The following is a 14,785-nucleotide window of genomic DNA, read 5'->3' as shown; positions in this document are numbered from 1 at the left end:
TCTTCTGATTCAAATATATTAATTCCTCTTAATAGTTCATTTCTAAGTTCAAATTTTCCAAAATTTTCGAGTGATAAGATCTAGAGAAGTTAAGCCTTATGGCTAAGCCTTAGGTCAGAAGCCCGTTTAACCGTCTCTCGGCTTAAGCTGAGAAACAGCTTAGTCAGTCGGAAACTGATAGGAATTTAGTCAAATCATTATTTTGATTATAATTACGTTAAGTCGTCTCTCAGCTTAAGTCATCAGTGTGTTCTGAATAGGCTCCGCCCAAAACGAATTTTATATAACGTTTCATTAAGAAGTTATGACTTACCATATTTAAAGTTTTAAAATTTTCGATGTTTAATACAATCATTTTAAAATGTCACTACAATTCGGTATATAAACTTCATGAAAAATAAGCCACGCCCTTAATAACTCTAGTATAACGGAGTTATCACACTAGAAAATTTCACATTAAAGTTAAAATGAAAAGTTGCTCATTAAAACTTCTAGAATCACTCGAAATTGCTGATTTAGTCAGGACACATTGCTCGAATTGCTCAATGTCACGATGGCACGCGGGTTGTCAAATGAATGATTTTTTTTTGAAGCATTTTGGTCATTTGAGTGAAAATTAGTAATTTCAATGAAGAAGAGGAAGTTCTCCTGTACGCTACTTTTATGTCGTGCGTTTTGTTCTTTCTCTATCTCGTTCGCGATAAATAATAGGTATTGGAACTACTTTTTATAAAAATTTAATCAGGAATAAACTGGTGGGAAAATTGTGGCGCAGAAACCACCCGAAAACTTCTGCAATAAAGTGTTACACGATGAAAATTTAATGAGCAAATTTTGCTCATTATTTTGCTCATTAATTATCAATCGTATTTATCCTATTTTAATTTATTTAAACCAATTTTTGTGACCCGAGTCCACTTTTTTATCACCGAATGAATCAATTTCACGGTAAGAGACGGAAAAATAAAGTCACTAATTTCAATTTTTTTAACTTTATCCTTTTCTCGACGTTTCGACAAGGAGAAAATGGATATGAATTAGAGACCATGGTGGAGCTTCTGCAGAGTGACAATTAACATTAATGGGAGTGACTTCTAAGAGGGCGTGGCATAATTAAGTTATCTTTGATACTAACCACTTATAACGGACTTAATTTGAATTAAGGACAGAATCACATTGACACTCAAATGCTCACCGTTTTTCCTTAACACTAAACCTACCAAGACCCGGTCAAATTGACCGGTTTAAAATTAACACATATTTAAGCAGTACAATGTCACTATTAAGCTTTATGAATTTCTTAAAATATGCTCATAACATATTTTTCAGTGTTTAAATTTTAATTTTTTTGCTCTTTTTCAACACAAATTTGTTGTGTATCCTACCCTACCGCGGTTTTTCATTTGACCGTAAAACGACCAAAAACGGTTGGTAGGTTTAGTGTTAATTTAGGCATTTTCATTGCAATTCTTACCATATTACCTTATCTCAATTACCGTATTACCTTATCACACATTAGGTAACACTAGATGGAAATAATATAAGAAAATTGAAGAATTAAAACGAAAATTAATCACTCGTACAGTTTTTTTAGCTCACCGTTTATCGCATTTTCGTTTTATTTCTTCAATTTTCTTCTACTATTTTCATCTAGTGCCACATAGTATAAGACAAGGTAATACGGTAATTGAAAATTTTCGTAAGAATTCCAATGAAAATACGTAAATGAAGAAAAAACGGTGAGGGCTTCGATTCTGCGATAAGATACACTTGAATTTGAAGATTTTTCTTAATTTTCCATTGAAATTGTGGACCGGGCCATAATGGCTCCGCCTAAATAAAAATAGACCACGCCCTCAATAAGACGGATAAAAAAAAACAAAATAATATGTGAGTATCCGTGTAGTCACAGCCAGAACTTCCCCAAGAGAAGACATTCGAAGATCGGTTTTGAAATCCAAATAATAGACGTTTTAATTTCGTAGAAATGTTTCGAGTGTTGGCATGTGCAATTTTTACTTTTCTGTGATGAAAATCATAGCAACGAATCTCATAATATGCCTTTCCCATTATAAAATCTCCTCACTGACGCTGAGTACCTCGTTTGACAGCTTTTAAGCATATGTAAAAACATCTGAAAACATATGTATTTTCAGCTGGATCGTGCTAACATTAAAACTCTCGAGGCAGAATCTTTTCCATATTGGTTAGCACTTTTTGTTCGAAAACTGCTAACCGGTCAGCATATTTTTACTGATCGACTCAGCAAAAATATGCTGAAAACGCTACCTTTTTCAAGAAACTGTGCTCTTTGGGAATCTACTCTTTTCGAATTTCTTTTTTCGAAAAGTAATTTTCGTTCTTCGGTGACTTCTAATAACAAAAAAAACATTTCCTGACGTTTTATTTCTTTTTCCCACACCCCATTCCCTTCCCTCTAAAACCATATTTTTCTAGATTAATTTCGAAAATGCCTCTTATCTCTTTAATTTTCGAAAAAAATTTTGCATATCGAATTTTCGAAAGTCAAAGTTTAAACATTGTGTAGAACCCATTTTGCAACCGATTTGGTTAATTTTCTTTTTTTAAAAACTGTTGAAATTTTCAATCCGGCTACATTAACTTCTCTTTCTTAAATATTTTATTTTCATTTGTCCGAAAGTTTGCTTCGGAACTATTTAGGTTATCAATAGATAACCGCCATCAACAGTCCTACTACAATAGTCTGTTCAAGGACCTCTCGATATTTATTTTTTCCATACGTTTTTGCATAGAAACACTGAAACCCAATGGCAAGTTTTCTCTAAAAAAGAATTGACTTTCATCTCTGATATATTTTGAATTTGTGCATCAAAAGCTATCTAAAATACGTATTTTATAATGTTCGTCGAAATAATACAAGACCTATGAGCAAATTTGTTTAAGTCGCGGTGCAATATATACAAAATTGCACCCCTGAGTTTGTACTTTTAAATTAGACTGTCCAAAATTCGAAAATTTTCTGTATCCTATACGAAAATGTACCGGTTAAAATTAGAAATATGCGTAAGAATATTTCATGCATTTCTCTGTACTTGCAAGAAACTTGACGTTTCTTAATTACTTTTGACTTTTTAATAACCAATACTATAGGGGCGTGGCCTATTGTTCCTCGTGGAAGGTTCATCTGAAAGAACAAATTCTGAAAAAACACTGGCTTATTGCCTAAAGGGCGGGGAATTTTTAACCCCGCCTCTAAATAGATTTGTAACAGTAGCAGCGGAGTTTATTAAGAAAGACCAATCTTATATTTTAGTACAGCGAAAAACTCCGATTTTTCTGTTAGTCTTTTAAGTGTTAAAATAAATTACAACATAGCAAAAGAGACACAAATACATTCCCTATCACTTAACACTCTAATGACTTTTCTTTTTTTTTTCAATTTCCCATGGCAGCATGCCTTCTTGGCGGACTGTTTCGATCGAATAATGGAGGAAAGAAAGTGGGATGACACGGGTGATTAGCAATAATGACAAAAATAGAGAATTTTGAGACTTTTTGCCTACAACAAAAGCTCACAAAAAAAAGCAACATTACGCAGTTTCAACAATGGATGATGAAAATTTCCCTAAACACCTATCTATAGAGAAATTGTACATGTAGCAATTAAATGATTAAAACAAAAAAAAACAAATTTACCTGCAATTTAGTGTGAAAATTTCTATCTAAATTCTTCTTATCACAGATTAACAAATAATTGCAGACACGAAAATAAAAAGAAAATTTAAAAAAAAAAATGAAAAACTGTCCAAGAAAATTATCAGAAAATGATAATCTAATTTGAGAGAGACAACAAAACAAAAAGCAAAGCGATAGAACACATATTAAAACATTCTAAAACTATTTATAAAAATTGATAAAGACTTTTTCTTTGGAATTTTTTGTCACAAAAGTAACAACTTAGAGGCAATAACAAAAAAAAATCACTGAAGATTGTACATTTCTCGATAAGTACACCCCGAAAACACGTCAAGTAAAAAAAAAATGGAAGTAAAATCTAATAGTAATTCTTATTCATACTTATAATATATTTTTTTATTATTGTATATGAAATGAGAAAAAAAATGAAAACACTTTGTACACACTCTTTAACTTGTTTGTTAAATGAATTACAAAGAACATTTAAAAGAAAAAAGAAAAAAAAGTTCTAAGTATCTGCGTTAAAGAGTCATGAAAATTGTTGCATCTGACATTCTATCGAGTATATTAAAGAAAAAAAAACTATTATTGAATTTGTGATTTATATATATTTAAAAAAAGAGAAGATTAAACAAAAAACTATGTGGAGATAGAGAAAAGAAGTAAAAGTGTTAAATAAAATGAAAACAATTTACCTTGTTAGGGTATTAAAAAAGTGTCTGTTTGTGTCCATAATATAATTCTCAATATAAGATCTTATTTTCTAAAAAAAAAACAAATATAAATAAATGAAAAATACTTGCTATTGAATCACAATTTTCCCTGCCCTTCCTCTCTCTCTAGCTCTTATAAAAAAAATATTTTAATAAAATATCCTCCCTTTTTTTAATAAATGCATTCCAAATCGTCCCTGAGAATAATTATTCCATCTTTTAGATGTGTGTTATATTCTAATTATTTCATAATAAATCATAAGACTATGATAAAATCATATAAATATTTCATTTATGATAATAAACAAAAATGAAAATTTTGAAAATGAGAATCATTCATAAAGAAAATGCACATTGTAGCGAAAAAAAAGAAAAACAACCGTAGGAAAAGTAGATAAAAAAGCACCAATTTCAGAGAAAAAAAATCGTAGTGATTTAATAGTTAAGAACTACAAAAAATATTCTCTTAAAAAAATACTCTTACACCATGAAATGAATATTTTTGATGGAAGTTGGAAATGAATTTTACATTCCGCCGTGATATAGAGTGAATAAAAAAAACTGAAGTTATTTAACGTTCAAAGGAAAATTCTTTGCTTTCCTCTATAATTTTTAATAAATAAAATCACAGGAAAAAAACTCTTTTAGGTAAATTTGAATATATTTTCTCATTCAGTGATGTAATTTATTGTGAAAAAAAAATAATAACTTAGATGTGAAGTAAAACTCTTTTAGTTAAACTATTTTATTTTATTTTTGTGTAAAGTTAGCAAAAAGAGAGAGAATTTAAACTTATCTTGTAGTGAAATAACATTAGGATTAAAATATTATTAATGTATTCATGATATATACATAAAAATAAAACAATAGCATTGCATTTTATTTGTTGTTTGTCTTTAATTTTTAATTTTCAGCAAAAATATATCATTTATTCAGAGAAGTAGGGGAAAGTGCTCATGCTTCGTACGACACCAAGCTTCGTAATGACTAAAATTTTTCTATGATTCTCAATAATGGGACTCGTCGCACTTATATTTTAAAACTAGGGAAAGTGCCCAGTTTTTAAAATATAATGCGGAGTCACATTTATTGAGAAACATAGGAAAAATTTAGTCATTACGAATTTTGAGACCGTACAAAGCATGGGCACTTTCCCCTATTGAAGCAGAATAGCATATTTCCAAGAGCAAATAAGGGATTTACAAATAAACTTCTCAATTCTTTACGCCCAGCGCACACTAACTTTTGTTTCTAAACATGTTTTCTAAATTTTCTATGAGAGCGAGCGAGATGACTTGATCTACATTTCATTCACTCTCACTGAAATGTCAAAAGCATGTTGACAAAACAAAATTTATTGTACTTTGGGCATTATGCCCAGCGTACAATAACTTTTGTTTATAAATATGTTTTCAAAGTTTCCCATGAGAGTGAGCGAGATGACTAGAAACCCTTATAAAGACATCTTCAGATACAAAATTTAGCCAGATATTCTGATTTCAAATCTTTTCAACAAACACCACTTTATTTAAATATTTAAATAAACTTAAATGAATTTTGAATCAAAATAACACTTAAATTTGGCTCTTTAAAAAAAGTTCTTATTTTTCGAAGAAGAAATTGACAGTCTTCAAACTTAGGTTTGATAACATTTGTTCACCAACTTCAACTCAGGGGTTTAGGTCATCGGTGACGCCAAAACAAATTTCTTCCTACGGTCTTCTTTATGCTTTTCTCTAAGAAGACAGAACAAATCATTTTTCTGATCCCAATGTTTGACTTTCTCATCTTTAAAGGATTAAGTTCTTATCAGGTGGATTTAAAAAAAATAGGAAGGATTAAAGAACAAAAACAAAACTTCCATTAGATTTTGATTTTTTTTAATTGCTTGTTATTTAAAAAACCTAGATCTTCGAAAACTGAGCTAAACTTCAAGTCCGAAACTCGTATAACCTATGTAGAAAAGCCCGATAGAAATTTATTACTTTAAAATTAAAATTTTTTGTAGCAATTTACCATTAATTATACAGGGTGAGTTAATTAAATTGCAACTAAATTCTGATCGCTATAATTTTAAAACCGCTCGTGACACTATGCTCATATTGTGCATAATGATGGTTTATTTCATTAGCTTAAAGCCCATAAAAGCATTTGTAAACATTTTTTGAAATTTTTTTTATCAGTATTGGAGCTTAAACTTAATGGCATGACTACGCTACATTTGACGAAATATGCTCAAGTGTTTAACGTTAGAGCCCTTCAACATTTCCATTAATTAAATTTTTCGTGTTTCGAGACATAATTTGATACAGAGATAGAAGCATTGCAAAACGCTATGATAAAGATTTAAAAAAAATCGGCCATATAAAGTTGTGTTTTACTCTACAAAGTCAGAAAAAAATATTTTTTTCTGACCCTCAATTTTTGATCCTCTCGGCCTTAACCCTTTAAGGTTTACCACAGTTCCCGAAGGCCTCAAAATTTCAAGTAACCATTATAAAGATTTTTTTTTTATCAAATGTATATAGGTATAATAGATTTGCCTATCCAATCTTAAGCCAAACTTTTCCAAAGATCTGGAGAATCTCTGGACTGATAAAAAATTTTGAAGTTAGGCCATATGGCTAAACCTCAGGTCTGAAACCCGTATAAAACTTTAGTCCGAAGACCGCTTTGGAGATATAGCTTCGTTAAGATCTCAAATTTCTCTAATTTCTAAATATAAATAACAAATAGGCTAAATAACTTAGAGGATCAGCCTTATGCCCAAGACAGCCTTACGACTTAAGCCGAGAGACGACTTAGTGTAAAATGATGAAAATGTAGTTTAACCATTATTTCAAATATAATTATGTTAAGCCGTCTCTCGGCTAATCCTTAGATCTGTCAATGCCCTTAGCCTATTTGGAGCTTAAAGTCTATACACTCAAAAAATACACTACAAAATTTGCATATCTGCAGAGGCTTTCTTTTGAGTAAATCTCTGTAGAACGAATTTCGCGCGTAGTAAAAGTAGTTCAAAAAAAGATTCAACTGTTTAATAGAAATGCATTAACAAACAGTTTTTTTTATCCAAAATTCTTCAATAAATGGTTAGAATATTTAAAATTTTTACCTTTATAAAGGAAATTAAAGTTTTATTCTGAAAAAGTAGCACAATATTTTCAAATTTCCCGCGTCGCAACATAGTATTTAGGCGTATTTCAAAAATGATTTCATAAATTGACTCCTAAAAGTAGGCAAACTTGCATAATTTTATGTGCATAATTTTGTCAGGGGCATAGGGGAAACTGGGGCACCACCAAACACGGGGTACCACCAAACACTCATTTTTATTTCTAAACTACTTGGACTATCTCGACCATTCCTTCAGTGGACAAGCATCCCCATAGTGCCTATAAATTCCTATAGGTCTTATCCTCTGAAGTCGAATATCCTATTAAAAAATCGCATTCTTTGGTGGTACCCCGTGTTTGGTGGTGCCCCAGTTTCCCCTAATCCCGAAGGACTCAATGCCGGGACTGAGTGTACAGAACATAAGAAAATATTTGCCAATATTTTAGCATTAAAAATAAACATTTTAAAATAAAATCCGATTTCTAAGGAGAATAGGAATTAAACCTTAATTCTGGTAAAGATTATTGTTTGCTTCTCAATATCTGTGAGAACAAATTTTACAGTTATTTCTTTACTTTATGCTGGAAAGCATATGCAGCATAATAAGTATAACTAAAAAAAAACTCGCAACCGGAGAAAAATCTGTTTTATGCCTTTTTATCTCTTTCGTCTCTTTTGGGACACTGAGTACCCAAAGGAGCATATGAATGTTCTGTGAAAAATATTTGTTTTTAATTATTTAGAACTGATAAAAATCCTATTCTTGTGGATGATTACAAACTATAAGGATGTCCAAATATAAGATATTTTTTGTAGGACCTCAATTAATTCCTGAGCTTAGATATTTTTGATTAAAAAAAATGTGTAATTGGCTTGCAGCATATGCTGCGGTCCGGAAAGAGTTATTTTTTTTTGCTTTATGCTGCAAAACATATGCAGCATAATAAAGTACAACTCAAAAAAAAAAACTCGCAACCGAAGAAAAATCTGTTTTTTGATAAAACAAACTTATCATCATTTTCAAAAGTTGCATAAGTAGATTATTTAAAGGAATTATTTAAAACAATAGGAAAACCAGAAAATGTAAAAAAAAAGAAATAAGTCAAATAGGAGTCAAAGTTTCTCGCTTTTCTCGCCTTATTCGGAGGAAGCCATATTGGAAGAACATTACTTACCGGAAAATCTCTTGTAGACTCTCTTATACAATGATTTTCAGATATTTTCACACCTTATCACTTGCTGTTTAAACACTTTTCCCTAAGAACATTCACAGAGATTTGGAAACTATCAGAAAATGAGGAAATTTGAAAATTTAGAAGGAGCACTTTTTCTCTTCATACTTCACTTTTCCACGAAATAAAGGTAATTGCCAACACAATCTTTATGATATTACATGATTTTGTTATTCACGAGAATAAGCACAATGTTTTCTAATAGTTATCACTTGAGAATAAGTAAGAATTCCTAAGGAATCACGGATTTTTCACAGAGCGTCACTCAAAATTTTGTTTACACGGCCACGTTCGTTTGAAAAACGACGAATTTGCCGGAACTTGGAGGGAATTCGAAAAAAAAAATGACGAATCGGGTGAATCGGTAAATTTCGAAATTGTTTTTGGTGGAAAAACAAAGCACAAAACTTACAAAATTTATCATGTGAGGTTCATTTATTCTTTCAAAATGATTCTCTTGGAAAAGACAAATTTTTTTCCCTGATTTTCTCCATTTTTCGCAGAATTTTTATTTCCCGCTGCTGAATCTAGTACCACATTCGAGACAGCATTGGAATTGTCATTTGAAGGTCGACGGATTAGCACTTCTTCGTGTGCTAGAAACTTGAGACGAGTTTTTTCGCTTCGTTCATCTCTGTTCTCCAGCTCCTCGCGATCTGACGTGGTGAGGAAAATTAGCTGAAGATGTTGTTCCGTGTAGCGAGGGTTGCCCTCCAGCAGACAACCCGCAATTTATCCACAACATCGCAAGTGAGTACTTTAGATAATTTTCTCCATTTACGTAACGTTCTCTGGGAAGGTTTTTCATCAATTTTCCCCTTTGACCTTTGCACGTATTTGCTGGGGAATGGACAGTGTAATGCCAAAGTGGCTGTTTGTGGTGCTTCCGGCGGAATTGGACAGCCCCTGTCGCTGCTACTGAAGCAGAGCCCCCTCGTCACCGAGCTCCGGCTGTATGATATCGTTCATACTCCGGGAGTGGCAGCTGATTTGTCCCACATCGACACAGCTTCGAAGGTCGTTGGGAAAAATGGGCCAGAGCATGTGGAGGAGATTCTTGCAGGTGAGATTGTGAATTCCGGGGAGAATTGTGAGGGTTTTCCTAATGGATTGGAATTTTGGTCGCAGGAGTTGACGTGGTTGTCATCCCAGCCGGAGTTCCACGCAAACCGGTAAGTAATCTCGTGATCTAAATCCCCCAGTGATTACATAAAGGTGCTATCAGCCTTCGTGCTAATCCGGACGCACTTTTAGGGAATGACTCGCGATGATTTGTTCAATACAAATGCGGGAATCGTGAGAGATCTTGCCCAGGCAGCCGCTAAAGTCTGCCCAAAAGCCTTCCTGGCCATCATCACGAATCCCGTCAACTCTGCTGTCCCCATTGCCAGTGAAGTGCTCAAGAAAGCCGGAACTTATGATCCCAAACGCGTCTTTGGCGTCTCCACCTTGGACATTGTCCGTGCCCGTGCTTTTATCGGGGAAGCTGCAGGAGTTGATCCCCAAAAGGTGGAAATCCCCGTCATTGGAGGCCATTCCGGTGTCACCATCATCCCCGTGCTCTCTGCCGTAAAGCCCTCAGTCACTTTCCCGCAGGACAAAATTGACGCCCTGACCGTCAGGATTCAGGAAGCCGGAACAGAAGTGGTCAAGGCTAAAGCTGGCGCTGGATCTGCCACACTCTCAATGGCCTACGCCGGTGCCCGATTCGCCCTGTCGCTCATCCGTGGCCTCAATGGAGAGCAGAATGTCGTCGAATGCTCCTACGTGAGATCCGACGTGACAGAGGCCAAGTACTTCTCCACTCCGCTCGTTCTAGGACGCAATGGAATCGAGAAGAACCTGGGACTTCCCAAACTCAATGACTACGAGAAGAAACTCCTAGAAAAAGCCATCCCTGAGCTCAATGCTAACATCAAAAAGGGCGAGGAATTCGTCAAGTAAAAAAAAACCACATCAGACACATTTTCTCAACCAAAATCCTTCCTCGATTGCAAGAAATTATTATTAATTTCATTTGTTGATTTTTGATTAATCCCAATTTTGTGTAAATCTCCGTGAAAGGGAATAAAGAATAAGAATTGAGACGACAAAATCTGCCTGGTTTATTTTGACTCTGCTAAAACTTTCCAGTTCCGATCGAAAAGCGTATTTTCGCTCTTTATCTCTGCCTTCTTATCTCAATAATTTCTTTCCATTGATGGGACTTGTTTTTCTGCCTGGTTCGGCTCGTATACGCATTCTCTCGTCGCTCTCTTGAAAGCCTCTTCGACGATGAACTCATCAATTTAGGACGTCTGTGAATCTATAAATTGTTTGCAAAATCTAGAACACGAAGAGGAGATTTGGGTCTGATTCTAAAACACTTTGAATAATGCCAAGTACACAGGTAGGTCTTAAGTCTTGAGGCAGAATCCCAATAAGACGCTCGATGTCGTCCAATAAGAATCACATTGAACATTAAGCTCTGCCACTTTATAAAAAAACAATAAATAAAGCTGAGCAAATATTTATTTCAAGTTTTTTTCTTATTAATATTCAGAGATAACTTTCTGATATTAAAAAAATCAAAAAACAGGAAAACTGTTAAAAAATCGAGCATAATTGAGACGCTCAGAGCAAGAGTGAACCGTTTTAATAGGGAAATGCATACTAAGGAGACCATTCTTGCTCTGAGCGTCTCAATTTACCTTAGGGTGGAATCACCACTTCTCGCCAGTGCCCCACTTTTCACCACTTAAATTGAAATCGCTATTTTTCGCGATTTATGAAATAAATGAGCCGCAAAGTTATTTGTATTTTTACTGCTGCTACGTATAAAGTCGAAAAATAATAATTAATTCGTTTTGAATTTACGATTTTGAGCATTTTTAAGAGCAATATTTTAAGCAAATAATGCATCGAATCCAATACTACTTACCAAATAATATATTAAGTATCATCAAATTTTTATCAAGCAAAATATACCTTTTTGGATAAATAATTTGACTATTGAATATTTAATTACACTTGTGGAATACATGAAATTTGTATTAAGTTAATTAATATTTCATTTTACATTATTTTTATATAAAAATGAGGCATGGCGAAAAGTGGTAATATTCTGGAGTTGATTTTACCACCTGTCGCCATCTCTTTTCAATAGGCGACGCTAACTTCACTTCGCAGATTCTCAGTTGTCAAATCTGCATTGTTTACCTTTTACAATAGACCTATAATTTGATTTCTCAAATAAAAGTTAAGAAAAATCATTTAGTCAGTAATAATAAGGTGATCATGAGGAAAAAGAAATGCTGAATATATTCCTTTCATAACATTGCCTAAAAAAAATCGATTTCGGGCCTTTTCAAGTGGGTGGCGAGAAGTGGTTACAAAACTGGCGAAAAGTGGTAAAAAGTGGCGACGAAGTGGTTATTTTTGCATTGTTAATAAAAATTATTTTTTTAAGTAGTTCAGCATTAAATTGTAAGACTATTGTTTTCACGTATCTAGAGCTAATACATCTAAGTAACTTTATGTCAAATTTGAGTTATCTTGTAATAAGAAGGGTTCATAAGTTATAATAAAATGAATCCCTCTTCTTCCTAAACATGGCGATAAGCGGTTAGTCCACCCTACACCTTACAGTTCCATCTACGAAAAAAAGTAGAAAGATTTCTTAAAGCGTGATAAAGGTGATATAATGATAAGGCTGATAAGGCATTAAGGCCCCTTCAGACCTGAGGTCAAATTCACGAATGTGTCAGATAAAACTTGTAATTAATGATTTGGATTCAGCAAATATTTTAACAAATAGGGGAGGGTGAGGCAGATTCACACATTCATTATTACTCACACATGCTGATCGGGCCCAAACTTGGTCAAAGTGTGTTTCGCCACTTCCTAATCACGAATACAGTGATGGAAATAAGTATAATTCCACCCCATTATCCTTAAAGAAACTCAGCAAAAAAGAAGTCTCGAAAAAAAAGTCATACGTATCATAACGTCCTTTCATGCCAACATAAAAAATCGACATTTTGATTTTTTATTATAAGTATATTTAGATTAGATTTATAATTGAATTTTGTTTTTTAGGCTGGAAATAAGTATAATTCCACTCGATAAATTTAGCGCTAGAGCAGAGGTGTGCAAGAACCGTTGAAACCGAATAAACGTCAAAATAAATATGTTCTTCTTCTTCTTCTATTTTATGTAAGGCTGTCGGACTCACTCGGGTCCATAGTCCATATAGCCAGAATAAATTTGTTCAAGTAGCGTTTTGACCATTGACGTACAAGTTTCTTTTGACGTTTTTTCGGTTTCAAACGGTTCTTGCACACCTCTGCGCTAGAGTATTACTTTTGACCAATTAAAAGTTAATATCTTTTATTAATTTTATTTTTAATAATAATTAATAAAATAAATTTCATATTATAAACTTTTACATTAATTTTTGTTCAAATATCGTGAGGAAAATGTTTCCCCAACGAAAATAAAGGAAAAATTAAGGTTTTGATGGCGATGGATCTTAGAAACTAAGAAAAATGACTAGGTCCTTTCAGATAATTGTCAAATTTGTCAATATATCCGCAATACTTGCCACTTAAGGTACTCCAAGAGTCGAAATTCTTCTGTTGTTAGAGGCCAAACGAACTTTATGCCTCTAACAGTGTTGCTTTTCAGTGGAAAAACTGATTTTTCCACCGAAATTTGATTGTAAAACAATGTTTATTGTTTAGTCTGGTTATGTCCTGATGGTTTTGTCCCAAAATCGCATTCGTAAGTGAACTTGGGTTATCATCGCATGAAAACTAAAAATTATTACAAAAAGGGCTTTTAACAGTTTTATCAACATGATATGTTTCACCTAGATATTTTGATTTAAATAAAAAGTTTGCAATTTTTCAGTAATTTTATTCCAAATTGCTGTGTAATATCTCTCATCTTTAATTCCAAATCGATTTTGCATGTAGGGTCGGAGGAACGTCTTTTCGACAGGGAACCCCTATTGACACATCAGCAAAAATATGCTGACCGGTCAGCAGTTCTCGAACAAAAAGTGCAAGCCAAATATATGGAAATGGCACTGTCTCGCGAGTGTCATTTTAAGGTTTAATTAATTCAGTTCAATTGAAATCAATTACCGTTTGATGCTGGACAGTAGCATTTTTCGTTTTTGTAGCTCTCCTTTCTGCTCTGATTTCTAGGCTGTGCTTAATAGCAACAATATACGTGCTCCTCATTAGTCCGATACCTCTTCAGGTCAAATCTGATTCTTTATGTCTGTCTACCGTATCCGATTATCAGATAATACTTATAAATTTATTGCTTAAATTTTGTATTTATCAAACTACTTGATCGAAAATATGAGTGGTAAATATACACAGTAAAAAATCGTGTAAAAAAAATAACGTGTAATTTCCAAATTACCACTAAAAAATTTGTAAAGTTTGATTTTTACCACTATAAAAATGGTAAATTTTGTGTAAAAATTTTCAGCGTGTAATTCAAATATGTATTTTTTTTATTAGGGGTTCATCTGGAAGATGATTGCCCCGCATGTAATGTTTACCACTATTCAAGTGGAACAGTGTCACTTAAAAAGTGGTAAATATTCCGCAGCGTGTAAAATTTGATGCATGTAATCAGAAACGTATAAAATCGCCATTATAGTCAATGATCCAGGGTTTCTGCCGCTTATCTGGTGAGGTCGGTAATGATAAGCCGGCGGTAGACGCTACCTCCTATTTTGTGATTAAACATTCGAACAAACATTTGAAAAAAAATTTAGGAATTCAGAAAAAATCCTTTTCTCTCTCGGACATTGATGTTCCAGTCGTCCTTAAACGGTTAAACGTTTATGAACGTTAAATAAACGAGTCATAAAAAAAGTTTGAACTGCCCGAATCTGCCCCATTCTCTTCTATCTGATTACGCAAGTTTCTCATAAGATCTTTCTCATAGAATTTGCATAAGTCTTTTCCACTCTTTCGGTTTTAAAACGACTGAACTAAATTTAATTTGATGTGATGCTCAAAAGAAGAAGAAGAGTGCGAAAGAGTA

At 33.3% G+C, this 14,785-nt stretch overlaps 2 protein-coding genes across 2 annotated transcripts in view; both read left to right on the top strand.

The window, feature by feature from the left end:
* LOC129799190 (sorting nexin-27) overlaps positions 1–5,268 on the top strand; it is a 34,301-nt gene extending 29,033 nt beyond the window's left edge. Inside the window, exon 5 of the mRNA XM_055842870.1 lies at positions 3,435–5,268. Coding sequence (XP_055698845.1) covers positions 3,435–3,503 — 69 coding nt within the window. The 3' untranslated portion in view covers positions 3,504–5,268. The remainder of the gene's footprint in view (positions 1–3,434) is intronic.
* A 3,837-nt stretch (positions 5,269–9,105) lies between these two features.
* Positions 9,106–10,835, top strand: LOC129799189 (malate dehydrogenase, mitochondrial). Its single transcript, XM_055842869.1, has 4 exons — positions 9,106–9,490; positions 9,596–9,803; positions 9,869–9,912; positions 9,995–10,835. The coding sequence occupies exons 1-4, from the start codon at positions 9,425–9,427 to the stop codon at positions 10,682–10,684; spliced, it is 1,008 nt and encodes a 335-aa protein (XP_055698844.1). The 5' UTR covers positions 9,106–9,424; the 3' UTR covers positions 10,685–10,835.
* The last annotated feature ends 3,950 nt before the right edge of the window (positions 10,836–14,785 follow it).

Source organism: Phlebotomus papatasi, chromosome 1, assembly GCF_024763615.1.
Source record: "Phlebotomus papatasi isolate M1 chromosome 1, Ppap_2.1, whole genome shotgun sequence".
Classification (NCBI taxonomy): Eukaryota; Metazoa; Arthropoda; class Insecta; order Diptera; family Psychodidae; genus Phlebotomus; species Phlebotomus papatasi.
Note: the sequence above shows the minus strand (reverse complement) of the source record. Positions and strands in the feature narration are given on the sequence as shown.

Bases quoted from the DNA above. Each gene is read 5' to 3' on its own strand.
- LOC129799189 (XM_055842869.1), top strand. From the start codon at position 9,425: ATGTTGTTCCGTGTAGCGAGGGTTGCCCTCCAGCAGACAACCCGCAAT. The intron at 9,491-9,595 runs GTGAGTACTTTA...GGGAATGGACAG, and splicing joins ATTTATCCACAACATCGCAA to TGTAATGCCAAAGTGGCTGT. The intron at 9,804-9,868 runs GTGAGATTGTGA...TTTTGGTCGCAG, and splicing joins TGTGGAGGAGATTCTTGCAG to GAGTTGACGTGGTTGTCATC.